Source organism: Ictalurus furcatus, chromosome 21 (genome assembly GCF_023375685.1).
Source record: "Ictalurus furcatus strain D&B chromosome 21, Billie_1.0, whole genome shotgun sequence".
Classification (NCBI taxonomy): Eukaryota; Metazoa; Chordata; class Actinopteri; order Siluriformes; family Ictaluridae; genus Ictalurus; species Ictalurus furcatus.
In genome coordinates this window covers 21,432,291-21,460,166 of record NC_071275.1, presented here as the reverse complement: position 1 = coordinate 21,460,166, position 27,876 = coordinate 21,432,291, and the positions used below count along the sequence as shown (strand labels likewise).

The following is a 27,876-nucleotide window of genomic DNA, read 5'->3' as shown; positions in this document are numbered from 1 at the left end:
GTTTACTCAACACAACTAACGCGAAAGGTAAATAAAAGGGAACGGTTTTGTGAATATTTATGTGGGATATTTTCGTTAATAATATTTCAGTGCAGTGTTTGAGTTTGATGTCTAAAGATGTAAGAACTATGACAAATGTAAACAGAAACAGCGCGCGCGTGCGTGCACGAGTGAGGCGATCTGCGCATGCGCGTTCGCCATTTGCTCCGAGGTGAAAACCCACGTGTTTGTGTTGGGACGGTGAAGGCACTCCGCGCTGTGTTTACCGTGTGGTTTTGGGAGGATTTTGAAGCAGTTCGCGGTGTGGACGGTGAGGTTTAACGGTGATGCCGAAGGTGAAGCGGGGTAAAGCGGAGCGGACCCCGGGTCCTGTCCCTGTCCCTCTGGCGGATCAGATCCTGCAGGGAGACACAGCTCTCCGCTCCACACACAGAGAGAAGAAGCGCAGAGAGGAAGCTCAGGAGGAGGAGGAGGAGTATGTGGACGAGAAGCTGTCCCGCAAAATCCTGCAGCAGGCCCGCATTCAGCAGGAGGAGCTGCAGGGGGAGTACGGCCTGGGTCCCGAGCTGGACAACAAGAAGAATAAAAAACAGCCTTCTGCACTGCTGGGTCAGACACACACACACACACACACACACACACACACAGCACAGCACACCACACCACACCACACAGCGGGTTAATTAAACACACACTCATTAACCATCAGAAGATTCACCACTAGGTGTCAAACTAGACAGATTAAAATCGTTTTCTGTAAGGAGACGTTTATGTAACGTGTATGGAAGGAGTCTCCAGTGTCAGTGCTGTGTAACTGTCGGAAGGAAAGCTGGAACTTGAAGTTTTCCCAGTCTTCAGGTTTCTCACTAACATGCGTATTTTTAAAAAATTTTTTTATGAACTTTAAAACAGAGACTGCTGAAGAAATGACTGTTTATAGCTGTGATAACTCTGTAGCTATTTATACAGCTATCGCTGAAGAAATCGTATTCTGGTGTCTGTGGTTAATGCGAGTGTTTGTGCCTCCGCAGGTCCGAGCAGTAAGGATGCCGAGTCGGACGAGGAGTGGCCCGAGCTGGGAGCGGAGCAGGGAGAAGGTGGTACAGATGTGGACATTGATCCGGAGGATGAAAAGGCCATCCAGATGTTCATGAACAAGAACCCACCTGTCAGGTAAACACTCGGCTCTGAGGAGTGCAGGTCAGGGGATTACAGAGACAAGCGGAGAAGTTCAGCCAAGCTGCCTTCACACTGTACGGTTTTCGGCCTGATTTTGCTCTCGCGCACAGTCGCACGTCGTAACGGGATTCTTTGGTCTTGAGATGAGATCGACCGTTTTTAGAAGGCATGATGTGGCGCTCACTAGCCACCGGTTTAGCGTCACTGCTCCGGTAGTGCTCGACAGCATAGTTTTCTCTGTGTGAGAAATTCCTGATTAGAGTGTGAGCTTAGCTGCTGCTACGTTTTCTAAAATCCACCAATAGGACGACAGCAAACTCACAGCTACAGATATGGTAGCGGCAATGGAGAAACGTAAACGAAACATGCTAATGGACAGAAAACATCTCCTCAAGCTCACTGTGAAGTGTGTGTGTGTGTTTATGCGAACCCGTTTTCACCAGCTGATTTCCATGTGATTGATGACGTAAACAAGACGTAGTGATTCTCTTTAATCGCAGGTCTATCGCTAGAGGATCTTCATCGTATAATCTGCCATGAAGATCACGCGCTATCACACAGTCTGTTTACGGGATCCACAGTGTGATGAGTAATAATCTAAAGAGAGCGCTGAAATCACGCCGTGTAAAGTGGCAGTAGGGATGGACGTGACCGTTCTGTGGGTAATAATGATAAACACCGGGTTTTGTTTATTGAATCTGTGACATCTGACCAAAAGCAGTGAGAGGGCTCTGAAATGTAATCCAGAGTCTGAAATAAAGAAACTAACTACATCCACTACTCCAACAGCTTAGTAACTGCAGTTAGATCTACAATATAAGCTTTTGTGTGTGTGTGTGTGTGTGTGAGACAGGCGTACTTTAGCTGACATCATCATGGAGAAGATCACAGAGAAGCAGACGGAGGTGGGTACGGTGATGTCGGAGGTTTCGGGGCGGCCCATGCCTCAGCTCGACCCCCGGGTTATAGAGGTGTACAGGGGAGTCAGTAAGGTGAGGACACTCCCACACCACGCCCACAACAACGCACACCTGTGTGATGAAAAGATGGGGTAGATGGCTGTAGTGATATTCTCCGTGACTGCACTGACATTCGCGCACGCATGCATAAAACTTTTGCATATTAGTGGATTTCTGCTGATGAAAGACGTGATTGGCTGCAGTCGTACCGTGGCTGTTTCTCTGTCGCTGATTGATGAATCATTTCACTGAAGTGTGGTGTAATCGTGAGGTTCGGTGCTGACTGTGCGGTTCTTCCTCAGGTTCTGTGTAAGTACCGCAGTGGGAAACTGCCCAAAGCGTTTAAGATCATCCCAGCACTGTCCAACTGGGAGCAGGTCCTCTACCTCACCGAGCCTGAGACGTGGAGCGCCGCGGCGATGTACCAGGCCACACGGTATGACACACACACGGTTGTGTGAAAAAAATAAATACACCCCATGGAAATTGTTGGCTTTTTTGACATATTTGGACGACCAACCAGTGCCTATTAATAAAGTTGATGTAGTTGAACAAACCCACCAGGAAAATGAGCTTTTTTAATCATTTATTCAGCAGAAATGTCAATAGATGTGATATTCTTCTGTGAAAAAAAGTAAGTACACCCTTGGCCTTAGAAGCTAGTATTGCCTTTAGCAGAAAGAATTTCTTGTAGGCATTTTGTATAATTGTCCACCAGGCCTGCTGGAATTTCTGAACACTCTTCCATGTAATATTCTTTCAGCTGTAAGATGTTTGAGGGTTTTCTTGCATGTTCTGCCCGTTTCACATCCGCCCACAACATCTCAATGGGATTCAAATCCAGGCTTTGACTCGGCCATTCCGTAACCCTCCATTTTCTTCCTTTTGAGCCGTTCCTCTGTGGATTTGCTCGTGTGCTTAGGGTTCATCCTGTCGAAAGGTCCACTTTCAGTTCAACTTTCAGACAGACGGCCTCACATTATCTTCAAGCACTCTTTGATATGATGCAGAATTCATAGTTGAATGCAAGCTGTCTAGTCCCTGAGGCAGTGAAGCAACCCCAAACCATAACATTTCCACCACCGTGCTTCACAGTTGGTATGAGGAGCTTCTCCTGAAAATCTGTCTTTGGACTGCGCCAAACATGTCTGCTGTTACTGTGACCAAACAACTCTATCTTTGATTCGTCTGTCCAGAGCACATTATTCCAAAAGGTCTGGTCCTTACCTATATGCTCATTGGAAATCTGTAGTCTTGCTTGAATATACTTCATACATAGCAAAGGCTTTTTCCTGGCACGACACTCCATGCAGGTCAAATTTGCAAACCTCTTTTTTTTATCGTAGAAGCATGCACTTTGACACCAAGAGTTACAAGACTTACTAGCAGGTCCCGTGATGAAATACTGGGGTTCATGGAGACTTCTTTTTGCATCAGATGGTCTGCTCTTGGGTTGAATTTGCTGGGACGGTCAGTCCTGGACTAATTGGTAGTTGTTATAAATCTGTGCCATTTGTAGATGATTTTCCTTACAGTGGAGCGATGTATTTCAAATAATTTGGAGATCTTTTTAAACCCCTTGCCAGACTCATAGGCATCCACAACCTTTTTTCTGAAGGCCTTACAGAACTCTTTAGATCTTGGCATGATGACTCCACACACCTCAATAACAAAGGGAACACCCGACACTAGATATGTGAGGTATAAATAAGACCGGTTCCATGTGACTGATCTGTGTTGTTTATTTTTGTTTTGTTTTGGTTTTTGTGTTAATTTAAATTGTGAAAATGACTACAAAATGTCAGTTTTATGTGTTATTTAATAGTGTATCATCTTTATTAATAGGCACTGTTTCAGAAAGGATCAAATGTTTGCTTGTCCAAATATGTAAAAAACAAACAAAACAATTTCCATGGGGTGTATACTTATTTTTTCTCACGACTGTGTATGAAGCATTGTGTCTGACTACAACTGCTTTATTTATTTATTTGCTTGTTTGTTGTATCTGAACACGTGTATGCAGGATTTTTGCATCAAATCTGAAGGAGCGAATGGCTCAGCGCTTCTATAACCTCGTGCTGCTGCCGCGGATCAGAGATGACATCGCAGAGTACAAGAAGCTGAACTTCCACCTGTACAGTGCTCTGAAGAAAGCTCTGTTTAAACCTGGGGCCTGGTTTAAAGGTCGGTGTGGGTTTGGTTTAAACGAGGGTTCTGGTTTCAGTCACCGGCAAATGTTCCAGCTTGGGCTCGCTCTCCATTTTTTAAATTTATTTTTTATTTATTTATAGAGGAACAGGATTGAATGCTGTGCAGGACACGACCACTGAATTAGTAACGGTATTAAAAATCTAACATAAGGTTTAAACCTTATCTTTAAATATTACAGTGATGAGTTACCTTTTAAATATAAGTGTAGATATTAGATTTTGCATTGAGATTACAGCAAAACATTACATTTATTTATTCCATGTTTTTATTTGTATGCTGTATAATTTTATTATTATTATTATCTCTGAATAGTACAATATTAATATAAAGACTTGGGTCAATTTTGTGTCTATTTTCTTCTGTGTTGTGTAGAACAAGTTGCATAAATGTATTAGAGCACCAGGGGGCAGTGTTGTTATTCACAATTGTAGAACAGACAGAAAGGGCAGAAGAGGTTTTGTGAAATGACAGTGGTATCAGTCTCAAACACGAGTCATCAGTTTCACCCGCAGACGTCAGGAGTCCAGAGCAGTCTGATGATATTTCAAACTAAACCTGATAATAAACTGCTGAGTGGAATCAGGTGACTTTGAGCAGGAAAAAAGTGACCTGTGGACCTCCAGGAGAGGAATGAACACCTGACCTAGCAGTGTTAATGAACTAATCAGAAGTAATTAATGAATTTCCCTCCTGCAGGAATCCTGATCCCGCTGTGTGAGTCAGGAACCTGCACTCTGAGGGAGGCCATCATCATCGGCAGCATCCTCACCAAGTGCTCTATACCTGTACTGCACTCCAGGTAACACACACACACATACACATGCACGCACACACTCACTCTCTCAACCTGTAGATCTCAGCTGCTAGGCCACGAGCAAACAGAAACTCAGCTGTTTATATATTTGTTTTTCTTTTCACCTCACACAGTAATCTGTTTTCCTGAAATATTATTTGATCTTCTGCAAGTCTTTAAAGCTGTTGACTTGATTAAACAAATCTAATTAATTTCAAATTATGTAGGCAAAGGGCAAATGTAAATTCAACCCTGTTGCATGTGCACGTCCCAGCTGCTAAAATCTGTAAAATAACCCACAACTCAGTCATATGATTATATCCTAATCTCTTATCTGGGTTTACAATATCATCACAGTATAGTATAAGAAGTATATTTATTTGTTCATGTTAGTCAGCATCTGAGGCTTAAATGAACTTTTGCTTCCTGCCATTCGGGATTAAGATTTCTAGCATACGTGATGTTTGTTTGCTCGCATCTTGCTGTTTTAAGACTGAAACATCAGGCTTGTTTGAGCGGGACTGACGCAACACTCCTTAAAACTTTAGAAATAGATAGTGGTCTTTATGTCCTAAATTCTGGCTACTGATTCATCCTCTGTGCTGAGTGGAACACGGGTGAAGTGAGAGAAACAGTGACGTGGTTCGTGCTGGATGTTGTAGTATATCATATTTCCCAGAGTCACATTTTCAAGTATCTAATTGCATCCGTGTTTTTCTGCAGCGCCGCCATGCTGAAACTGGCTGAAATGGAGTACAACGGAGCAAACAGTATTTTCCTTCGCCTGCTGCTGGATAAGAAGTATGCGCTGCCATTCCGTGTGCTGGACGCACTGATCGCTCACTTCCTGTTGTTCCGGACAGAGCAGCGCGTTCTTCCTGTGCTGTGGCATCAGAGTCTGCTCACGCTGGTGCAGCGCTACAAGGCCGACCTGGCCTCCGAACAGAAGGGGGCGCTGCTGGAGCTGCTGAAGGTCCAGACACACGTGCAGATATCGGCTGAAATCAGGCGTGAGCTTCAGAACGCGGAGGCACGAGACCAGGAGGACGCCACACCTGCCATGACGATGGACTGAAAAACATAGGACTCTCAAATTAGGACTTTCGAATATAAACTGTACTCTCCCTGATGGATAGTTTAAAGGTACACTAAGCACAAATTCCCATTACTGCCAGGTAACATATTAATAAACCTATTTATTACAGCGTAATGTGTAAAAATTGTGACGGAAAATGAGAAGTCACACTATTCAGGACAGAAACAGAAGCATGTCTGTTTTCCAGCGCAGGTGAAACATTGCTGAGTGTACCTTTTAATTCAACAGCTTTTTGGAATATCTTTATCAAGTAAAATGTAAAAAAAAAAAAAAACCTCTTCCTTCACTCAGTGTTTTGGTCACCAGGTAATATCACAGTGCCTTTATTAATCTGCTGGCTAATCGCTAAAATAAACACACACACACACACACACACACGGCCTGTGTGGACAGTTCTGTCAAACTGAGATGTGTCCTTCTCAAGGTCAAGCTGAGGCCTGATAACGCGCACTTCATTTCTGACTCAACACTGTAATAAATATGAACTATAAAAACTCATCTGTATCTTTTCTTTATATGTAATTATTTAAAACCTCAACACGCATGACAAGTACATTTTGCATCATCTAATGGATAAAATGCCACTTAAAACCATTAAAATATTAAGAAACTTACTTTGACAGGAAGTAGTTTATAAGCCTGGCAGATTTTGGTCAGTTTCATGCTCATTAATGCATATTCGTGTATAAAATCCACTTCCGGTCACTATTTTGTTCGGATATAAAGAAGGTACGCGTGAGGACGTGACAGAACTTTCTGTGGCGCGAGACCGCGAACTGTCGCGCGCATGTATATTTCCGCGCGGGAATAGCCCGGGCGCCATTTTAAAATCCCTCAGCCTTGAAGAAGACGGTAAAGAACACAGAGTCACTGAAAAATGTTTATTATTTAAAAAGTGTAATACTAGCCGGCGCTGCCTAGGCGTCGTTTAGTCAGCGACTAGAGTTGTTTGGAATACTATTAGCTCAAGATTTAGCTTAAAAAAAGCACTGCTAACTAGTTAGCCTAGCGATTAAATACAGCTCATTTAAATGATAAAGGTCTCGCCTAGATTCGGAGCGACTTTTTAGGCTAGAAGTTGTCATTGTTATTTGTAGTTAATTGTCGAATGGAGTTGATTTGTCGTGAAAATGAGCAGTTCTTGTCGGCCACTGATGACTCCTCAGAGCGCAGGCCGGTTCGCGCCGGCTGTGACCCGGTTCTGACCGGAGATAACCGGGTTTGGAGAAACCTGACGAGTTTGGAGAAAAACCACACGATTTCAGAGTCTTATTTCAGCACCATACAGAGGGATGTACAGCCGTATATGAGAAGAATTTTAACTGTTTGGATGTTGCAGGTAAGATTAAATATAATACATTTGGGGGAAAAAAAAGTCATTTTAAAACTTAAAAAGACTTTGAGTCCCACTGGACTGTACTGTTAACCTGCTGCTTTATCGACGCAAAGACACTGATGACTAGAGATGTGTCGTTCGCGAGGGAGTCGATTCTTTGAGTCGGCTCTTGGAGGTGTACCTTAAGAGCCGACCTGGATAGCGGTGTTTTTTTCCCCCCCTTTTCCAATTTTTTTGTGCACACCTTTATGTTAATCAGATTTATTCAGTGTTAATGTATTTTCAACATTTGAGCCGTGTGTTTGATGCAGCGAGGATCCGTCTGCATATTTTCTCAAATAAAATGCAAATATGTACGTGTGTGTGTGTTAATTAAAAAGTAGAACAACAAGGAAGCTATTTCAGCCGTTAAATAAAAACAAGCACTTGTGAAAATATATCAAACGTGATCAATTTTAGAAGGGGAAAAAAAACACGTTAATTTGGCAACCGAAATGGGAGTCGACTCTTATTCGTGAACTCAGCCAAGTGATTTGATTCACTAAAAATGAGTCAGGATTCCCATCACTGATCTGACATTTCTACTCTAAGGTCACATCAGGGTGTCAAAAGCTAGCATTCAGACTGAATCAGTTGTTTGTCATCCTGTTTTGTGTCTGTAAGTCTATTGATTCATCCGGAACTCGTGTTTTTAGTAGTGAATCAAAGTGACTGAACGCGTCTTGATGTCACTCAAAGGTCGTACAACCGTAGTTGAAGATTTGAAGTTCCTTTGATGGGTGGAGTAAAAGAATTGTTCACAATTAGACCTCTGACTCAGTCTGGTACCTGACTTCCTGTTTTGCATTTGGCAGGTGTGTGAGGAACAGAGGTGCGAGGAGGAGGTGTTTCCGTTGGCAGTTCAGTACCTGGACAGGTACATGGCTCACTATCTTGTGGACACATCCAGTCTACAGCTGCTCGGCACCGTCTGCATGTTCCTTGCCTCCAAACTAAGAGAGACAGTTCCTCTGAGCGCCGCTAAGCTCTGCATCTACACCGACAACGCCGTCTCTGTCACACAGCTACTGGTAATTTTAATAAAGAGCTGATTATCGTACCATCACAGTTTTATTGGTTTATGAAAAGTAGGCATCTTAACGTGTCTTTGCTGAATGGCTTTTTTTTATCCTGCCCACACCTATCACAGTGATGTATCCAAAACCCAAAGACCGTTTTTAATTTCATTCATTTTCACAATAATTTAGTTTTGTCAACAAAGAACACGTATAGTATATGTATAGTATAGTATATTATAGGGTACGTATAGTATAGTATATGTATAGTATAGTGTACTCTTAAATGTGTGTTCTAATACCCTGTGTGTGTGTGTGTGTGTGTGTGTGTGTGTAGCAGTGGGAGATAGTGGTTGTGTCTAGGCTGGACTGGGATTTGGCCTCGGTGCTGCCTTCCGACTTCCTGGAGCCACTACTGCAGGGCCTTCCCATAATTACTCATGACCTCTCAGTCCTGCGCAGACACACACACTCCTACATCGCTCTAGCTGCTACAGGTAAACACACACAGGTAGAGGTACACATGGCCATTTAATTCCATACAGGTAAGGTGTGGCATGGTGATGGTTCTGCACACACACACACACACAGGATCCAGAATACTGTGTGTACATCAGCCTGTTGTGTGTGTGTGTGTGTGTGTGTGTGTGTGTGTGTGTGTGTGTGTGTGTGGGATAGCCTGAGCTATGTGATGTGAAACCCCTCTCCCCCACCTGTGTTTCCTCATCCGGTAACTCAGGTAGCCCAAGGCAGCAACAGACATGTTATGAGATATTGCAACCATTCTTTTGGGCTCACCAGTTCCCGGCAGAGAGTGATGGTGTATGAATGGACGGGGACACACCTGTCTGAGAGACACCTGTCTGATGGAGCACGTATATTCCTCCCAGGCCTGCGGCATAGACAGAGGGTCAGTGGGGTCACAGTGGAGGTGTGTGCGTGTGTGTCCATTGTGCTCTTTTTAGCAGAGCTTCTATTAATACACACATACACACACACACACACACACAGAGAGGTTTACCAGTTCTATACATCACTACTGAATTCTGTTGTGGATTATTTAGCAGTAGATCCTGGTCAGAGCAGCTTGAATAAAAAAACCCCAATAATAATAATAACTGTAGGTTATACACTTGTATAATAAGTGTAGGTTCTGTGTGTGTGTGTGTGTGTGTGTGTTACAGAGTTCACATTTTCAAAGTATCGGCCCTCCATTGTCGCCTGTAGCTGTGCGGCTGCTGCAGTTCAGCGTCTGAACCTGCTGGAGGGCGTGTTGTCCTGCGACACACTCCTGCAGCTCATGGCTAACGTCTTAGACGCTGACCTGGTGAGACTTGAATTTACGTGACTGAAGTGCGAGTCCAAATCCATTAAAATGACCAAAGCTCCGTTTGTGTCTTTTATTAATACGTGACGTGGGTAATAAGGAAGCCAGAACCTTGACCTGTTTCACGTTTTCTCATCTCCTGCGTTGTTTGAGTCGCTCTCTCGTCCCTGTTTTCCCACACGATATGCAAACAGGTTTGGTGGAGTGGCCCGAGATGGCTGTCTGTCAACAAGGAACTGCTGCCTGTTAGTAGGTGATGTAATGAACGGGGAAGAGCCGTGTTTGCTGCAGTTGCTGTTAGGGCTGCTCGATTATGGCAAAAATCATAATCATGATTATTTTGGTCACTATCGAGATCAGTTATTAAACATGATTACTCATTGACTTTGGAAACATCATGCACTTATTATTTATCACTATTAGTGAGCTCTAGAAAGGAAATGAGCGTATTTAGACCAGCTGTCATGACGCTAGAGGAAATGAGCGTTCCAATGATCGCAAACGGTGTTTCTTTTTGCTCCACATTGGACTCCATGAAACCAAATTGTTTCCAAATGACTTAGATGGTTTTATCTTTCTTGTGGACCAAAGGCTCTCTTTCTGTCATCTTGGTTCGAGCTGAACTGAAAATACCCCAGTCTGCGGGAGCGAGTTTGGGCTTTTAGGGAGGGGTGAATAATGGCTTATGGTTTTTAAAAAGATAAAACCAGAACATAGTGAAATGGAACGCGGTTCAATAATCGTTTTATCTCGATTATTTTGTTTTCATAATCGTCGGAGGCCATAATCTAAATTGAAATGGAGAATTTGATTAATCGCACAGCTCTAGTTGCTGTGGATATGGCTGTAAATATCAGTAAGGAGTGTTGTGATGGGTGATGGGTGCAGGTCGTGCGCCCGTCTACTCCAGTGTGAATAAGTTTCCATGTCAGACAAAGCACACATATTAAAGTTTTTTTTCTTCCTCTTCTGCTCAGGTGTGTCTCTGTAACTGTTACGCTGCCTTGGAGGAGACTCTGAAGCTCACTCTGCCCCCAAACACACCCCTGTGCAGGTCTTGATCACCTGTTCATGAGGTCAGCAACACACCTGTAAGGTTCCAGGAAGTCAAACGGTCACCTCTGAGCTTTACAGAATCACCCAGACGTCTCGTTAGCTCCTGTTCGTTAGAATTGCTATTTTATTTCACTGTAAATCAGTATGTCCCAATTGAAAAGATCAGTCAGCACACGCGTTAATTTAATACACACATCAGTTATCTCGACTAAATTGTAGCTTTTGGTTGATGCTACCCGTTTCTATTTTCATTTAAATTAAAATACTACAATTATTACCATAGCTCATCTTTTAAATAGTAATTATATTATACTACAGAGGATCGGCACCCTGTCCAGGGTGTACCCCGCCTTGTGCCCGATGCTCCCTGGGATAGGCTCCAGGTTCCCCGTGACTCTGAAAAGGATAAGCGCTATAGAGGATGGATGGATGGATGATACTACAGACAATCTAAGATGCCCAAGTTAGGATTAAAGTACACTTTAATATTCAGACTGTAATTAGGATGGTTAGTGGTGTAGAATTTCACCTGTAAGCTGCACATCCACTAAATTATCTGATCATTATTTCCATTATGTCTTCTGTATTCCTTCTCGAAATAAATTAACACACCGTAGCACAAGTAACTAAACTGCTGCTTTTCAGTTTGAGAGTTCAAAAAGCTTTTAGTTCACCAAATATATATATATATATATAAAATGAAATGTGTGTGTTTGTTTTAAATGTTAATGTTTATTGTGGGTGTTAAACCGCATGCTTGGCTCATATCCTTCACATTTTGTATGTTTTTGCACAATGTTTGAATTTCCCATTTGACCTTTGCATGCTTGACTACGGCTGCTTTCACAATGTCAGTGTCTGAGTGCAACCAAAGTTTTAGCTTTAAATTACTGCTTAAATAATACAACACTGTTCTTTAAAAAAAAAAATTGTGTTTAATTCTTATTATTGTTTCAACTTCACATGACACAAGTGATTAATTTGCTCTCTTTCCTCAAAGCCATGTTTTATATCAGGATAACAGTTTAAGATGTTATTTAATTTGTTATAAATTAGTATTAAAAGTTAAACAGAATGCTCTTATCGTCAGTCTCCTCTCCAGCGGAGCTCAGCTGAGTGAATCTCTCAGTATATTGTACAACTGATTATTGGTACATGCCTGATTACCATAGACAGAAGTAGATCGTTGTTCGCTTTGATCTTTGGCTTCTCAACAAACTTCAGTAATCAGACTTTATTATTTGACCCATAAAACTAATCATAAAGCCCGGCTGTGAACTATTAAATGAAAAGATGAAAACGAAAGACGATAGTTGTGTTTGAGAGTTTTTATTGGCCCACTGATCCAGTATCGGTTTTTAAAAGGTCACTCTGGCGAACACGGTGTGACGCAGGTTGACCCTACGACGTTGCAGGGTTTGTTTAAGACATGTACAGACGCACATCACATTCTTCACAGTCTTGTTGGCCATTTTCCAGTCTGAGACGAATAATATCGCATTATAACATCCTTCCTGCAGTTTCTCACATGAAATGACAGTGAAATAGTATGAACACAAGCCCAATCGGACATTAGGAATGGTCATGGAAATAAAATTATTATTAAAAGAAAAAAATTCAAGAAATAATGAGAAGTTTTTACATTAGTGAAAGTTGGACAGGAGCAACAAAATGCACCCGTCTTCATTTCTTCTCGATCTCAAACGGTTGGACAATAGCAGGTTTTTCATAAAATACAATTACAAATAAATTAAAGACAGTGTTTTCACTTAGAGGCCTCGGTGAGCGAGTACCGCTTACAAAACCGTTTTTACAAACTTCTCACAGTCCGTTTACATCTACTGATCCTTATCACAAAGTAAATTCATAAAGCAATAAACAGCCGTGTCTGGTCTGGTGTTTCAGCAGAGAGAGACCGATAACCGTCCGTCTTAAAGGTTAATCATTTACAAGGTTAACAGACTTTGTTGTGTGTGTTTTTTTTTTAAATATCTCATCACTAGTGGACTCTGAGCTGCAGACGTTATGAGCTTGCAGATGATAAACCAGACGTTTTCCTTTAGACTTCTTCTGGTCCTCATTTCTCTGTAGTCTGATTATCACCCCTTAAATGTGTTTTTAAACATGTACTTTCAGCATCTTTGGATCTTTTGGTTCATTTTCAAGATTAAGTATCACAAAACAAGGTCCTGGTCTGACACATAGAGAGGCTGCAGCCTCACGAAGTCAAAACTGTATTTAAGAAATGCTGTTTAAAAGGAGAATCGCCTCTCTAAGAACAGCCGCTTGGCACATTTTTGCTTTGCTCTACTGACCAATACTGTTCCCTTTCTACCCCCATTTTGGCTCCACTAATAAAATGAACAGACTTATGCCAATGTGACGGCCACGTCTTAAATAAGTTTAATACCTAGTATCGGCTAGCTCTATTTCCACCACCATTAAAGGCTAACTTGTACACCTGGGTCACGTTTTCAGTCTGTGATGGAGAACATGCCTTCTCCAGTCGGTATGTGGAAGCTCGGCTAACTCTGTTAGTCGTCCTTCCCTGTTCCGGGACTGCAGTCTCCACAATGATTCCTTTCCCGTGCAGAATCGGAACACGTCCTGAAATGGACCTGTCGGGTTTGAAGGAGTTTTGGTGTTTGTATCAAGAGTTTCAGCTAACATGGGTGCCATTACAGGCAGACTTGTAGACCTTTTCACAGTCCGTGATGGAAAACATGCTTTCTCCCATCTTGTCTGTATCCCATAATTCCTGCCCGTTTTCCTTCAGGTCCAATAGATTGTCGGCCGAAACGCTGCCGCGCATCGAGCCGCCCCTTGCCGGACGATCCACCTTCATTGCAGGTTCACAGCGATCAGGCAGGTCTAATCGATCAAAGGATTCTGACGAAAGGATGCTGTCCTCGCTGATGGCCATGCTGGGACGAGATCTGACGCCCCCAGGTGGGAGGGATGCTTCTATCTGGTCCAGCGAGCCGAATTCCCTGAATTCTTGCAAAACACCGGAGGAAAATTTTCCGTTACGTTTAAGGATTCCTCTACGTCTCGGTGGCATCATAGTGCACAGCTCAGTTTGTGGTGTTTGGGTGGAATCGCTGCTTTCAGTGGACGAGGAGTAATAACCCGATTCCCTCTCTACTGGCTTCTTCAGGATTCCCTTGCGAGGGGGAGGAACTTGAGGAGGAGGCGGAGGCTCGGCTACAGGTGGCGCTACTGTCGCGTTCGCCATTTTTTCCTCCAGAGGCGGAACCTGTGGTTCACCGCATGGCTTCTGTTTCAGGCTGCCACGTTTTTTCAGGATGCCTTTAAACGGCCTGGGCGCAGTGTTCTCCTGCATGCTCTGAGAGACGTTGTTTTCTTTACGCGACCTGCGAATCGAGCGCTGACGAGTGATGGGCGTGTCTCCTGTCACTCCCCCTCCTGGACGCAGAAGGCAGCGCATTTTCGAGCCGCTGTGCAGCAGAGGTCGAGAAGTTCTTCGAAGCCAATCAGTGAGTCGGGCTGAGTTGCTCATTTGTGATGACGAGGTGGTGGCAGGTGGTGGTGTTGTTCCTGCTGTCTCATTCTCAGCCAGAAGAGGACGCTGGTAGCCCCAATTAAGCCACCAGTGGCCAGCAATTTCTTCTAGAGTCGCCCTGCGATCAGGGTTTACCATCAGCATCCAGCGGATCAAACCACATGCATCTGGATGGAGGGGGAGGAGACTGTAAATTCTTTACCAAAGCTCTTTACATCATACCAGATCATTTACAACACAAATTTAGTACTTTTATCTCAGAGCAGCGTTACGTTAATATAGTACCACACGTAGTAACACTACATCATACACTGTATATTTTGGCTTTAGGCTTTCTGGTGTTTTACTGGATTTTGCAAATCCTAAACGGTGGCTTTTCTGTTCCACCGATTTGTTGAAAGGTACACCAGAAGTGAATAACTTTCTACATAACATGCACTTCCTGTTACCTGATGGCTTGGTGGGTTTGCGGTAGTTTCCGGTGCTGATTTGTCGCACCAGCGTCCTGTAGTCGTGGCCATCGAACGGCATGGCTTCATGCACCAAAGCGTACAGGAGGACGCCGAGAGACCAGCTGTCCACCTCTGGCCCTTTATACGGCCGCCCGTTAACGATCTCAGGAGAGGCGTACAGCGGGCTGCCGCAATACGTCTGCAGGTACTCGTCTCTCCGGTACAGGTTCGACAGGCCGAAATCGGCAATCTGAAAACACGACCGCTCTATTAATGACACTTTTCTGCATCATTTCACATCACTTAACCGACAGGTAGCGCGTGGCGCTCGCTAGCCTGACGCTACTTTTCTGCCCATGAGCACAAAGCCATGCTGAGAGAGCGATGGTGAACAAAGTTCACATGCAAAGCGCACTGAATTGTTGATGTCTGGTGAAACCGAATCCTAAACGAGATGCACCCATCGTTTATTTACAGCCAAAATGCTGACCCGTGAAAACAAAACTATGATTTTCCAACACAAGCCTGATAAATATCAAAAACTACAGTGCAGGTGAAACTGAAGGGGGTGTGTGTGTGTGTGTGTGTGTGTGTGTGTGTTCAGTTCACAGATGCAGAACATCTCACTGCATATACACATAAAGGGTGTGAGCTTTATTGGTGTGTTGATTCTCACACACAGAGCAGGTGCTGAGCGTCTCACCTTCACGTCTCCGTTTGCGTCCAGCAGGATGTTTTCCAGTTTCAGGTCGCGGTGCACGATGCCGTTCTGCAAGAGAGGAGCGGAAAAATGTAGCGTTAAATCAAACTGCTCATAAAACACCACGACTGCAGCTACAAAAATCCCTCACAAACCACAAAGAGCAAACACCAAAGCTGAATAAAAAGCCGACTTTCAACTGTATCGTTTCTGGAGTGTGAGGAATGGGCTGTAGGAATAAAAGCAGTTTCTTTTTGTGCTCCTTATCATTCTTCCTTTTCTTCTTTCACGCACACCGTCTCGTATCCTGTTAGGCTTTTTTTTGTTCCATTTTATGTCGTAGTCCGTTTTAAATTACACCATGAGATTTTTACACGATGTGTAATTAAGAGATTTCATCATCATAATCGCTCATGTTGTGTTTCAGTGTATTTGTTGTAGTTATTGTCATTTCTTTATCTGAGATTCCTGGAGTCAGGTTCCCGACTCTTATCGATGTATAGATGGAGGGATTTATTCGTGTGGCTGCAGATTTGTTGTCGGCTCAGCAGAAAACTGACCGGTTCAGTCTGCCTGTCCTGTTCCACCAATCTCTAAATAAGGTCATAGAAAAACCCCAGCGCGTGGAATGTGAGCTACGCCGCCCTGTTGTGTTTCTCGGCAGGAGGGAATACCTTCAGCTCACGGATTCCCAGAAACCAGAGATCGTTATGGTTAAAATGGAAGGAATGAAAATGCAGATCATAAAAAGGGGGCGGGGACGAAAAGAGGAAGAAAAGAAAGAAAAAAACCCACAAAACACAATAGTAAAAAGGAAGAAAAATGCAGAAGAGCGCTTTCCAATTTCACAAACTGCTTCCGTTTGGGATGAGACAGAAAAGGAGTTCCTTTTTCAGACCCAGAATTGCTCAGAGTGCTCCTGATTACATCTCGGCTCGTTTTCTCACTGCGCATTCGCATAGATTTTACAAGTCAGAGTCACTTTATTGACCGATTTGGTTTTTCTGATATAATACACTCCACCGGATGTGGGCATTAAACACTGCATTTATAGGAATTCATTTTTATTCTTCATACTTATTAAAATAAAGAAGTCATGTTAAAATGGCCTACAGTTTCAGGGTTAGATTTTAATTGAATGTCACGGTGAGGTTTCAGTGTTGCGGGGTGGAGCTTCATATCGCGTGCTGTTATATAACAACATTGCTGGCATTTGTTTCAGTCTCATTTCTGTTGCTTCATTGCTCCTGTTTAGTGTCTGTGTGGTTATATAAGGAGAGATGTGTGTGTGTGTGCATGTGTGTGTGTGCGTGCGTGTGTTCGTTCAACAGTCAAACAATGCAGTATGGGTGTGGGCTGAATTCTTTATAAGATCCTACAGTACTCGGTTGTTTGTGTGTGTGTTTAGTCTATATAATTGACAGAGATTTTTGTTGTTGGTTGCCATGGTTTCAGTGGTACAGCCAGGCTCGTGTGATTCAGCCACACACACTGGACGAAAAACCAGACGTATTGTCTAAAATGTAGAAATATTCCTTAGGGAAGCGTTGTGTGCATAAATTGTGTATGGGGTCAGAAAGGGTCTAGACGTGAGGTGCAGACGTGGGGCAGGATGTTTACCCTGTGGCAGTAGTGCACAGCTGAGACGATCTGTCTGAAGACGTGTCTGGCCTCTCGCTCAGAGATCTGCCTCCCACTGATGTAGTCGAATAAATCTCCTCTACTGGCGTACTCCATCACAATCACGATCTTATCCTTATTCTCAAACACTACACACACACACACACACACACACACACACACACACATTAATACCTGTACTTTAAAAAAATAAACATTTATATTATATATACACACACACGAAGACGAATGACATGATCGTTTAGAGTAATTGGGTCGTTACTGAATAAAAGACAAATTCAGTCTCCCGACATCAACTAATCAGCTTCCTGCTTCCTCTCCCGGCGTTATAACGTACACAGACTGTGCTATCCAACACCTCGTTTCACAGCGGCGTTTCTCCTGGGTTTCGCTGCTGCAGTCACACCAGTGAGAACAGCCTTCACTTCGTCAGGGGAATTTTATTTATTGTGTACGGAGTGAGATCTGTAGGTTTGGCCCAGACCTACCCTCGTATATGGTGATGATGTAGGGGTGATTGAGGGACGACATGATCTCGATCTCTCTCCTGATGTGCGTCAGGTCCTGTTCATCTTTAATGTTTTCTTTCCTGATAGATTTGATGGCCACCTGCAACACAACAACACACAGTGTGTTGTACATTACAGGAGTCCATTAGCTGGAGCAGGACTCAGAAATGTAAACCCCAGCACACACACATGTGCAGATATAACCCTGAACTGTGGAGTGCAAGAACACCACACTTACAACACCTCAGTACATAAAGATCATTCTCTTTACCCAGTGGGAGTAGTAATGATGTGTGTGTGTGTGTGAGAGCAAATGCATGAGATTCCATGGGCCTGTATACGTCATCAGGGACCTCCAGGGCAGTAGAGACGGAGGGTGAGCAACAGAGGTCAGAGGCCACACACACACACACACACACACACACACACACACTTCATTCATATACTTCTGAGTACCAGCTGATATCCAGCACTGAAGTTTTACACTTAAATAATGACAGGAGCTGAAGGTGTTGACTGCAGTGGTGGTTCTCTGTGGTGTAGATGTGTTCATGCTGTAGGTGTTTACACACACACACACACACACACACACACACACACTGTTTCTCTGAAGCGGTTTGTTTCTGTGCAGATTTCCCCACAGTGCAGTGAGGAGTGGAACGCTGCAGGAAGGGAGTGTTTAAGTGATTATGTGGAAATCTGGAGTGGTTCGAGACGAGTCCTGGCAGGTTTTTAATCTCTCGGTGGATTTCTGGAGCGTCTATCAGGAAATAACTGAGGGCAGTTTGGAGGAGTTAAATATAGTTCACCGGGCCGCTGTGAGACACACGCCTGGCATTTCCTCCTCGGGATATTAAACCCTGCTGTTTTTAACCGCCTGTGTTTCTCTGACCGCTATTTCCAGAGGAGTATGGGGCAGATATGTGGAGGATAAATACTGCAGGCCTGAGATATCGATCGATCTCTCTCTCTCTCTCTCTCTCTCTCTCTCTCTCTCTCTCTCTCAGACCAGTTCACTGGAAAAAAATCAAGGAAACTATTCATGTCTCAACATGTCCTGAATAGAACACATTTGAACAACAGCACAGACTCTGTCTGTCTCACTCTCTACGTCTCACTCTCTATGTCTCACTCTCTACGTCTCACTCTCTACGTCTCACTCTCTCTGCTGCTCTGTAGGCATCCTCTTTTCACTCAGTTTTTATCTGAACCTTTCTCCCTTTTTCCCCTGGTCCTCTTTCCTTTGCCCCTGCTACCTGTCTCGCTCTCTACCTGTCTCGCTCTCTCTCTCTCTGTAGCACACCACGAATCAGCAGTGTGTGTGTGTGTGTGTGTGTGTGTGTGTGTGTGTGAGAGAGAGATTAAAACAGATCAGGACAATGAAGTGGAGATAAGCAGCTACACACTGATATGAAAGAGGAAGTGATTTAGGGGAAAAACCCCCAAAGTTTTTTCTTTATAAGTTGTCTGGGATTTTATTTTCCCCCCAGATACCCATCAGAGTTTGCATTTTTCCTCCCCGGGTCCCTTTATCGCTTTCTGAACTCGGCTCCAGTGAAAGCTGGTGATCTCATGTTTTTTGAGTGAAATTACAGGTTAGAGCTCTACAGCACGGAGCCGTAGCAGGAATAGAAGTTTCACTTCCTGCTCGTGTTTCCTGAGAATCCGAGACATCATTCAGCTGGAGGCCATCTCTGATCCAGAGTCACACAGAGGAAAACAAGGAAGTGGAATTCACACGTCTCAGAAATCTATCACGTCTACCACAGAACACGACATGGGGATAAATCCCGAGCCGCACTGCCTTATAATACCTGATTGGTCCACCGTGACGGAACTGTAGAAGAACCCAAACTCTAGAACCCACAGAGCCACTACTGTATTACCCATAATGCACTGTGAGTGGCTTTAATACTGTATTGGTGTGTTTGTTGAATATACTGATGGCTGATTGCAGACACTGCTGAACTTCCTGTCTGTGTTTACCAACAGCACAATGACACATGAGCAGATCACACACTTCCATTCACAGAAATATCACCAGAGGAGGAAATACCAGGACTTTCAGCCTCGTGTCTTCATCAGAAGAGCGTCTGGAGCTGACCTGCTTTAACTAGAGGACAGTTAAAGGACTGAGTGTCTAAGAAAAACTGAGCCACACTCACACTCACACTCACACTCACACTCACACTCACACTCTACTGAAAACGTCCGCAGTAATGTGCCTTCATGATTAGAAGGGAAAAACGTTTTTCCAAATCGAATTCTTCATTTAAGACGAACGTTTAACTTAACGCTAGCGCTGTAATCCTCCCAGTTAAAACACAGGGTTAACTTCAGTGTGACGGTCAGGAGAAACTTTAGAAAGGACACACTTATCTACACCACGTCTCACACACACAGAGTTTACCCTGATACAAACACTGTTTACTCTCTCTCTGTGTGTGTGTGTGTGTGTGTGTGTGTGTGTGTGTGTATAAAGCAATCAGCTAATTCAACGTGATCAGTGTTTCATGTCCAAAATGCACTGAAAAGATGTTTATCATTTTAAACCTTTTAGTAAATCCTGCACTGGGATAAAACACCGAAATCTCCAGTTTCACCCAGTCACGATCAGTCTCTCTCACTCTCTCTCTCACACACACACACACACACACACACACACACACACACACACACACACACACACACACACCTGCTGCATTAATAACGTCTCTATCAGGAAAATGTCCTCAGTTACAGCAAAGATGAGGTTTAGGACACACTGCGTTACTGCACACTTTGGGTGCCAATACTTATACTGTCTGTGCTGTGAGGTGAAATTACAGGTGGATTTTTATCGTTTTTTATAACGCGGTAACGTGCAAAACAACACGCATCCGAACTCGAAAGAAATCTGAAGTCCTTCCGTAGTTTCCTACAAACTGTTCAGGGCTTTTTCTCCAGCTGTTTGTTGCATGTGGGTTTTTTTTTTTTAAAAGTGTGTGTGTGTGTGTGTTAATCACTTGGGTGATTTTGAAATGTCTTGTGAGTCAAGGTGAGTGGACTTGTTGTGATGATGAAAACTTGGGCTGAAATTGTGTGGCTTTGAACAAAATAGTGACAAACTGGGTTTATTAATAATTATAAAAATAATAATCAATAATATTAATGAATAATACTAGAAACGTTCGTGATAAACATTAAGTGTTGAGTCACTGAACCTCAGTCCCATCTTTTACACCACAACACAATTAAAGTGGATTAGTGAGCAACTATTTTTGTAATGTTTTATATTTAACACACTTATAGAGGCTGTGGAGACAGAAACATTCTATTATACACACACACACACACACACACACATACACATGTGTGTATTACAGCTGTGTTCCCTTGGGTTACTGAAAGCGCTTTCTCTGAGAGGAGGATGAGGAGGAGGAGGAAAAACCTGTTCTGTGTGTTGTTTGTGAGCAGGTGAGTTGGCCTGTTTTCTGTGTTTTTCTTCTTAGTGTGACTCACGTCATGCTTCACTCATGAACACAATGAGATGCTGGCTCTGTGTGTGTGTGTGTGTGTGTCATGGGAATGAAAGGTAACCAAAATTGTACACACACACACAAAAAGCCCAACAGGGTACTGACTTTAGCAGTACACTCTGGAGCGGTACCCTCAGGTGAACATCTTTAACCTTGAAGTGTGACTGTAGCGCACCTTTAACACTCTCAGAAATAAAAAGGTACTAAACTGCACTTTTCCTGGATCGGTACCATCAAAGGCACATGTTTTGCACTCTTGGTGTGTATCTTGTACCTGGGAAGGTGTGTGTCGTGTAGCGTTAATTAGCTTGTACAAGTACATTAGTGGAAAAGGTTTCCACGTGAGAGATAATAAACACTGGAGACAGAAAAGACTGTCCCTTAATGGTACTTAATGGTACTTAATGGTACTTAGCACTCCAGCAAGGAGAAGAAAACAGTGCCGTTTGGTACCTTTCTTTGTGACTAGAAGGTAATTAAAGATGTGAGAGTGGAGTCTAGGTGAAGGCTGCACACTGCAGGAGGTTACTGTGAGATATGTAAACACGATTAAACACCAGGCGTGTCTTCAGATCAGAGCAACTGCTTTCATCGTGGAACTCTTCTCTATAAATAAAACCAACACTGAAGTTTGTTTAGGTTTAGAGAGGGGAGATGCTCACCAGTTTTCCGGTTCTGTCCACCGCTTTCTTCACTTTGCCGTAAGTCCCTTTGCCCAGAGTCTCCAGGAAGTCGTACCTGTGCTTCAGGTTGTGTTTGTGATGATGCCGCTTGACCGCGTGCCGTTTTCCTGGAGAGGGGCACTTCCGGTCGGCATGATGACCCTCCGGCACAGCGTCCATTCCGCATCCGAACCGCGTCACCTCCATGTTCACCTGATCCTGCCTCAGCTCAGGTAAGACTGCCTCATCCACAGCTCCTCGCTCTCTCCACTCTCTCACCCGCTGCTCATATTCACACACGGGCGGGGCTTCAGCACGCAGATAGGGGCGGGTCTTTGGCGTGTGGGCGGGGTTTTCTTTCCTCTTTAAAAAGAAGTCGAAAATCCATTCAGATTTAAGAATAAGTTCAAGAACGCACGCGCGTGTTAATATAATATTTTACACACAGATTATGTACATGAAGACTCGCTAATAAATATCCAGGGTTTTCAGCCGCGTATTTTATAAACTAGAATCAAATTCAACTGCGAATGTGACACTGAGGTGAAAAGATATTATTATTATTATTATTATTATTCGCCAGAAGTGAGGAGCACATCTTTGCTGTAAACAAACTACACTGATATTAATCATACAAAATCCCCAAAGCGCATTCTTCACACACATGAGACGCCTGTAGGGCGTAGAGGACATTCTCTCTCTCTCTCTCACACACACACACACACACACACACACAACCATCATCCATCCATCCATCTTCTACCACTCACTCCTTCCACACAACCGCCCTGAACAACAAAACACTAAGAGAAACACGCAGTCAGAAAAATATCCACAATGTTAGAATGTTATATTTAAGTGGGTGTGGTGTAATTCCCTCATCAATAATCAATAGACGTGACTAATTAAGGAAACCCCGATGTATTACACACACACTCACCCCCCCCCCCCCCCCACACATTTTACACTGAATCTGACAGATAAAAACACGGAGAAAAATCCAAAAATGGGGATTTTTTAATGATGAGTAGCCTAAGGAGGTGAGTGTCTACGTCATCGCTGATGCCGGAAGTCCACTGAGCCGCTTTATACTGTAACTGAAATCCAGAAAATATAATAATGACTGATTTAAATAAGCCTGAATTAAGTAACTAATCAATACATGATTAGATATCAAAGGTTTCGATATCTTCTCTAAACTACACATCCTGTAGGCGGGTGCTGATTTGTGTGGACCAATCACGTGCCACCGCCTCATCCGGGTATTTTGACAGTTTGAATAATCGCTAGTTAACTATTAGCGATTTTTTGTTTGTTTGTTTTGGGGGTTGTTTTTTTTATCTTTATTTTTTACAAACGTGATGTAAAGTTTCGGTTTCATTGTAGGTATCAGCTAGTTTCAGTCTCTCTCATACACACACCAGCTAGCATGCTAGTCACTAATGATTAACGAGATGCTAACGCTATCCAGTGGTAAGTGTAGCCCCCCCCCCCCCGTCGTGATTGGACTGCATTTTATAAACTTGTTCGAGATACAAAACTTTTAAAACTGAAATAACTAACAAAAAAAAAGTTTTTAACGGTGTTTTTTTTAATTAAAATGTTACTTCATTCAGGACTGAAAGCGTCTCTGAGTGATCTGTTTGTAGAGAAAAGAATAAAACTCAGTGCTGTATGTGCTTCTGTTCTAACGGCCTGGTGCAGTTACAGCGCCTCACCGCCAGGCGGAGACAATACACAAAAAGTGTGAGGCGTGCCGGTTGAGTAAATGTAGAAAGTTCCTTTTAAATCTCCCAGTTGTTTCTGTAATTCCGCGACAGCCCACGGGCTTGTATTGTACATCTTTAAAAGTTAATCGATAACTGATGAGATTTTCATTTTCAAAATGTCGGAAAACTGAAATAATTAACAATAAAACAACGCCACGTTTGAACGTGTACAGGGCGGGACACTTATTGTTGTGACTACGTATCCCAGAATTCACCGGAGCAGAGCGAGCCTTCAAAAACACCCCTTTTGGGCAGCGCGGCTCTCCGGCTGCACACAATCCTGCACCGAGTTTATACTCGGTAAAGACAGCACGGTGTAGCCGCCACGGAGAGACTTTAAGACGGAATAACTCTGGGATAACTGCCGCCTGCAGCTGCTGTGACAGGACAGACAGCTCGTTGTTTTAAAGTGCACCCCGGAAGTGAGGGATTATTCGCTAGCTGCAGCCCGCAGTGGGAGTCGGAGCTGTGAGCTGATGGCTGGCTAAAAACGGGACAGAGGTTTTTAAAGCGGGTTAAAATGTCCGGGTTTGGAGAGGGATATCTGCACAGGCTTGTCTGAGTGATGGGTTATTGTTGTCCGGGTTAGCTTGCTGACTAAAAAAAAAAAAAAGAAAAGTTGTCTGTGACAAGTGAGCTAGCATTTGGCTAATTAAAGTTAGCGCGAGAGGCTGGCTAGCAGACGGTGTGTTTTTGTTTGGGATTTTTTCTTCATCGACCTGTCTGTGCATTTCGCTCACACATAAAGAAGAAACCTCTGTGAAGAGATCGGGTAATCCGGACACTCGTCTGGGAGTCGTCGTCGTCGTTGTTGTTGTTTTTGTTTTGTTTTGTTTTGTTTTGTTTTGTTTTGTTTTGTTGGACTGAATCTGGAGGAGGAGGAGGAGGAGGAGGAGGTGGTGAAGGAGGGGGCGAATACTTTCCCTCCCTCGCTTTATACACAGGAGTCATTCTTTCAGACTTTAATGCATGAGCTTTATATAAAAGCAGTGCATTACACAGCTCAGAGTCGAGTGAGTGTACAGTAAAAGTCAGTGCTGAGATGAAGATGATGATGAAATAAGAGTTTTATTTTTTTGCCCTCTTAAACAAGAAAGAAAAAAAACACTAAGCGTTTTTCCCTCCTCACCTCTGATCCACAACCTGCAGGAGATGCACATGTGAGGAGAGAGAGAGAGCTGGCTTTTACATCCGTCACTTCAGCACCTTCATCATCATCATCATCATCATCAGAGTGTGTGTGTGTGTTTGAGGGAGAGCGAGAGATGATGGAGGGAGGAAACGTGCAGAAGACGAGTCCTTTACCCCGAGAGCTCACTCGCGTCTTCAGCAGCTACAACAAAAACTCTGCGCTGCTGAAGAAGAACCTGAAGGAGACGAGCAGCTTCTTCAGAGAGATGAGACAGAACTACAGCAACGTGTGTACGCCTGGGGACCTGGAGCAGGGTGAGACACCGCAGCGCTCTGATTGGTCAGGAGGTGTTGATTAGTTTCCTCTAACAGCAGCTCCTCTGACAGTAGCACAGCTTCAACCTTCTAATACGTTTCTATTCGTTTCTATTCGTTTCTATAGTAACAGCTCATTCACATTTTCTGTAAAGAGAAACGTGTTTATGTAACGTGTATGGAAGGATGGAAGGAGTCTCCAGTGTCGGTGCAGTGTAACAGTCAGAGGGAAAGCTGGAACTTGACGTTTTCCAACATCTTCATCGCAGAGGAGTTTATACTTCTTTACTGTTTCTCACTAACACACGCAACAAGCTGCAGTTTTCTTATTTACTTGAAGAGAGAGAGTGGGAATAGAGAGAGGGAATAGAGAGAGAGAGAGGGAATAGAGAGAGGGAATAGAGAGAGAGAGAGGGAATAGAGAGAGAGAGAGAGGGAATAGAGAGAGAGAGAGGGAATAGAGAGAGAGAGAGAATAGAGAGAGAGAGGGAAGAGAGAGAGAGAGAGGGAATAGAGAGAGAGGGAATAGAGAGTGGAGAGAGAATAGAGAGAGAGAGAGAGGGAATAGAGAGAGAGGGAATAGAGAGAGAGGGAATAGAGAGAGGAGAGAGGGGGAATAGAGAGTGGAGAGGGAATAGAGAGAGAGAGAGAGGGAATAGAGAGAGAGGGAATAGAGAGAGAGGGAATAGAGAGAGGAGAGAGGGGGAATAGAGAGTGGAGAGGGAATAGAGAGAGAGAGAGGGAATAGAGAGAGAGGGAATAGAGAGAGAGGGAATAGAGAGAGGAGAGAGGGGGAATAGAGAGTGGAGAGGGAATAGAGAGAGAGAGAGAGGGAATAGAGAGAGAGGGAATAGAGAGAGAGGGAATAGAGAGAGGAGAGAGGGGGAATAGAGAGTGGAGAGGGAATAGAGAGAGAGAGAGGGAATAGAGAGAGAGAGAGGGGGAATAGAGAGTGGAGAGGGAATAGAGAGAGAGGCAATAGAGAGTGGAGAGAGCGGGAATAGAGAGAGAGGGAATAGAGAGAGTAGAGAGAGGGCTGGTGAGGGAATGAGTATTTATAGCTGCTATAATTTGTTTCATAACATTAAATGTGAGTATAAATGGATAAAGCGGATGACATTTCGTTCTTTAATCAATAATTAATAGTAATTGTTGGTAGGTTGCTGTGGTGTAAGAGAAATAAAACACTTGGGGTGTGCTGTTAGAGGAAAATAATCAGCCTCAGCGCTGTTAAAAAATAACTCCACTTCATCACACCAATCCACTGATTCTTTTACTGCCACACACACACACACACACACACACACGCACGCACGCACGCATGTGTTTATTACCCACATGTTGGTGTGCATGTTTCAGAGCTTGTTTGTGTTTCAGTAATCAGAAGGTTATGAGTTCAGACCCTGGCGTGACCGAGACGGTCTGATGGTGGCGCTATAGAGGAGTGTTTAGTGTTTCAGCACATGTCTCGAGAACCATGAAGCGTAGAACCGCAGAAAAGCTTCAACGACCGTTAATCCTAAACTAACCGTTACACTCGGTCTTTCTGTTTCTCCTCTCTGCATTTAATCTTTCTGAAAGTTTGCAGGAAGCTTCCCCGGGCTTTCCCTCGCAGACCTACAGAGATAACGGATCCTGAAAACCGCTCCGTGTGACAGGCACACAAATACTACCCTGAAAATGGTAAACAGGAAGTGGGGTCATATCTCTGTAAGGTACAGCGGCGTTTGAGGTAGCGTATTCTGATCTTCAGTTTTGATGAGGTTCAGTATCACAGTAAATCAGACTTTTCTCTGATTTCCATTACTGAGTTTCCCCAGAACCTTACAGAACCCTACAGAACCTTATAGAACCCTACAGAACCTTACAGAACCTTACAGAGCCCTGCAGAACCTTATAGAACCCTACAGAACCTTACAGAACCTTACAGAGCCCTGCAGAACTGTTTCACTGAGAGAGATGAAGTGATTTGTGGAGACTGAGAAGATTTATTTAGTGTGCTAAACTAAACCGGTGGCCATTACACTTCTATTACTCATTAGATCATTAGCCAGTGTACAGACACTGAACATGTCTGATCCGATCCAGTACACTTAGACTAACGCTGGATATTTTAATTCTGTGTTTCCTGATCGACCAGCGTGATGATGATGAAGATGATGATGATGATGACTGCGTTATTAAGGAGCTCCGGCGGTGTATTGGGTTAAAGCCCGGTTACAGGAGGAGATTATTGTGTTTATTCACTGAGTCGAGCTGCTTTCACTCGCTGCTCAATAAAACCTTCTGTTCTGTTCACTAAGCGCCTTATTCACCGCCTCGGCCCTGTTACTGCTGAGAAAAACAACACTGATCAGACACCACTCACACACGGGCTGAGATCAGACGCCGCTCAGGCACAGAGAGAGCTCGGAAGCCACTCAGACACATAGAGAGATCAGACACCACTCGGGCACGGGCCGGGCTCAGACGCCGCTCGGACACGTAGAGAGATCAGACGCCGCTCACACACGGAGAGAGATCAGACGCTGAACAGCGTCAGTAAATTAAAGTTTGTAGTAACTTGGCTTTACGGCGCTTTAATTCTCCTGATTCGTTCTCACGTGTTCGTACGGAGTTCACAGCAATAGCAGAAATAATTAAA

General features: G+C 43.8%; 4 protein-coding genes across 4 annotated transcripts in view; 3 read left to right on the top strand and 1 right to left on the bottom strand.

Annotated features, from left to right (window-relative positions):
- Nucleotides 1-71: 71 nt before the first annotated feature.
- bysl (bystin-like) lies at nucleotides 72-6,512 on the top strand. The gene is made up of 7 exons (XM_053652577.1): nucleotides 72-609; nucleotides 1,032-1,173; nucleotides 2,033-2,171; nucleotides 2,441-2,574; nucleotides 4,162-4,322; nucleotides 5,046-5,148; nucleotides 5,866-6,512. Exons 1-7 carry the CDS (start codon nucleotides 327-329, stop codon nucleotides 6,215-6,217), a joined length of 1,314 nt encoding a protein of 437 aa, XP_053508552.1. The 5' UTR covers nucleotides 72-326; the 3' UTR covers nucleotides 6,218-6,512.
- Nucleotides 6,513-6,951: 439 nt separating this feature from the next.
- On the top strand, nucleotides 6,952-12,431 carry ccnd3 (cyclin D3; the record flags this gene model as incomplete). Its single annotated transcript, XM_053652380.1, has 6 exons — nucleotides 6,952-7,090; nucleotides 7,405-7,577; nucleotides 8,429-8,644; nucleotides 8,967-9,126; nucleotides 9,814-9,956; nucleotides 10,934-12,431. Coding segments are annotated over 6 exons (915 nt in total), but the record flags the coding sequence as incomplete, so codon positions are not given.
- A 7-nt stretch (nucleotides 12,432-12,438) lies between these two features.
- nuak2 (NUAK family, SNF1-like kinase, 2) lies at nucleotides 12,439-22,429 on the bottom strand. The gene is made up of 6 exons (XM_053652575.1): nucleotides 22,018-22,429; nucleotides 17,817-17,937; nucleotides 17,308-17,456; nucleotides 15,691-15,756; nucleotides 14,985-15,237; nucleotides 12,439-14,702 (listed from the first exon to the last, which is right to left on the bottom strand). Exons 1-6 carry the CDS (start codon nucleotides 22,222-22,224, stop codon nucleotides 13,672-13,674), a joined length of 1,827 nt encoding a protein of 608 aa, XP_053508550.1. The 5' UTR covers nucleotides 22,225-22,429; the 3' UTR covers nucleotides 12,439-13,671.
- A 1,138-nt stretch (nucleotides 22,430-23,567) lies between these two features.
- dstyk (dual serine/threonine and tyrosine protein kinase) overlaps nucleotides 23,568-27,876 on the top strand; it is a 10,313-nt gene continuing 6,004 nt past the window's right edge. Inside the window, exons 1-2 of the mRNA XM_053653534.1 lie at nucleotides 23,568-24,799; nucleotides 24,936-25,232. Of these exons, the coding sequence (XP_053509509.1) occupies nucleotides 25,052-25,232 (181 nt within the window). The 5' untranslated portion in view covers nucleotides 23,568-24,799; nucleotides 24,936-25,051. The remainder of the gene's footprint in view (nucleotides 24,800-24,935; nucleotides 25,233-27,876) is intronic.

Bases quoted from the DNA above. Each gene is read 5' to 3' on its own strand.
- bysl (XM_053652577.1), top strand. From the start codon at position 327: ATGCCGAAGGTGAAGCGGGGTAAAGCGGAGCGGACCCCGGGTCCTGTC. The intron at 1,174-2,032 runs GTAAACACTCGG...TGTGTGAGACAG, and splicing joins AACAAGAACCCACCTGTCAG to GCGTACTTTAGCTGACATCA. The intron at 5,149-5,865 runs GTAACACACACA...GTTTTTCTGCAG, and splicing joins ATACCTGTACTGCACTCCAG to CGCCGCCATGCTGAAACTGG.
- nuak2 (XM_053652575.1), bottom strand. From the start codon at position 22,224: ATGGAGGTGACGCGGTTCGGATGCGGAATGGACGCTGTGCCGGAGGGT. The intron at 17,457-17,816 runs GTAGGTCTGGGC...GTGTGTGTGTAG, and splicing joins CATCATCACCATATACGAGG to TGTTTGAGAATAAGGATAAG. The intron at 15,757-17,307 runs GTAAACATCCTG...CCTCTCTTGCAG, and splicing joins CTGTGCACTACTGCCACAGG to AACGGCATCGTGCACCGCGA.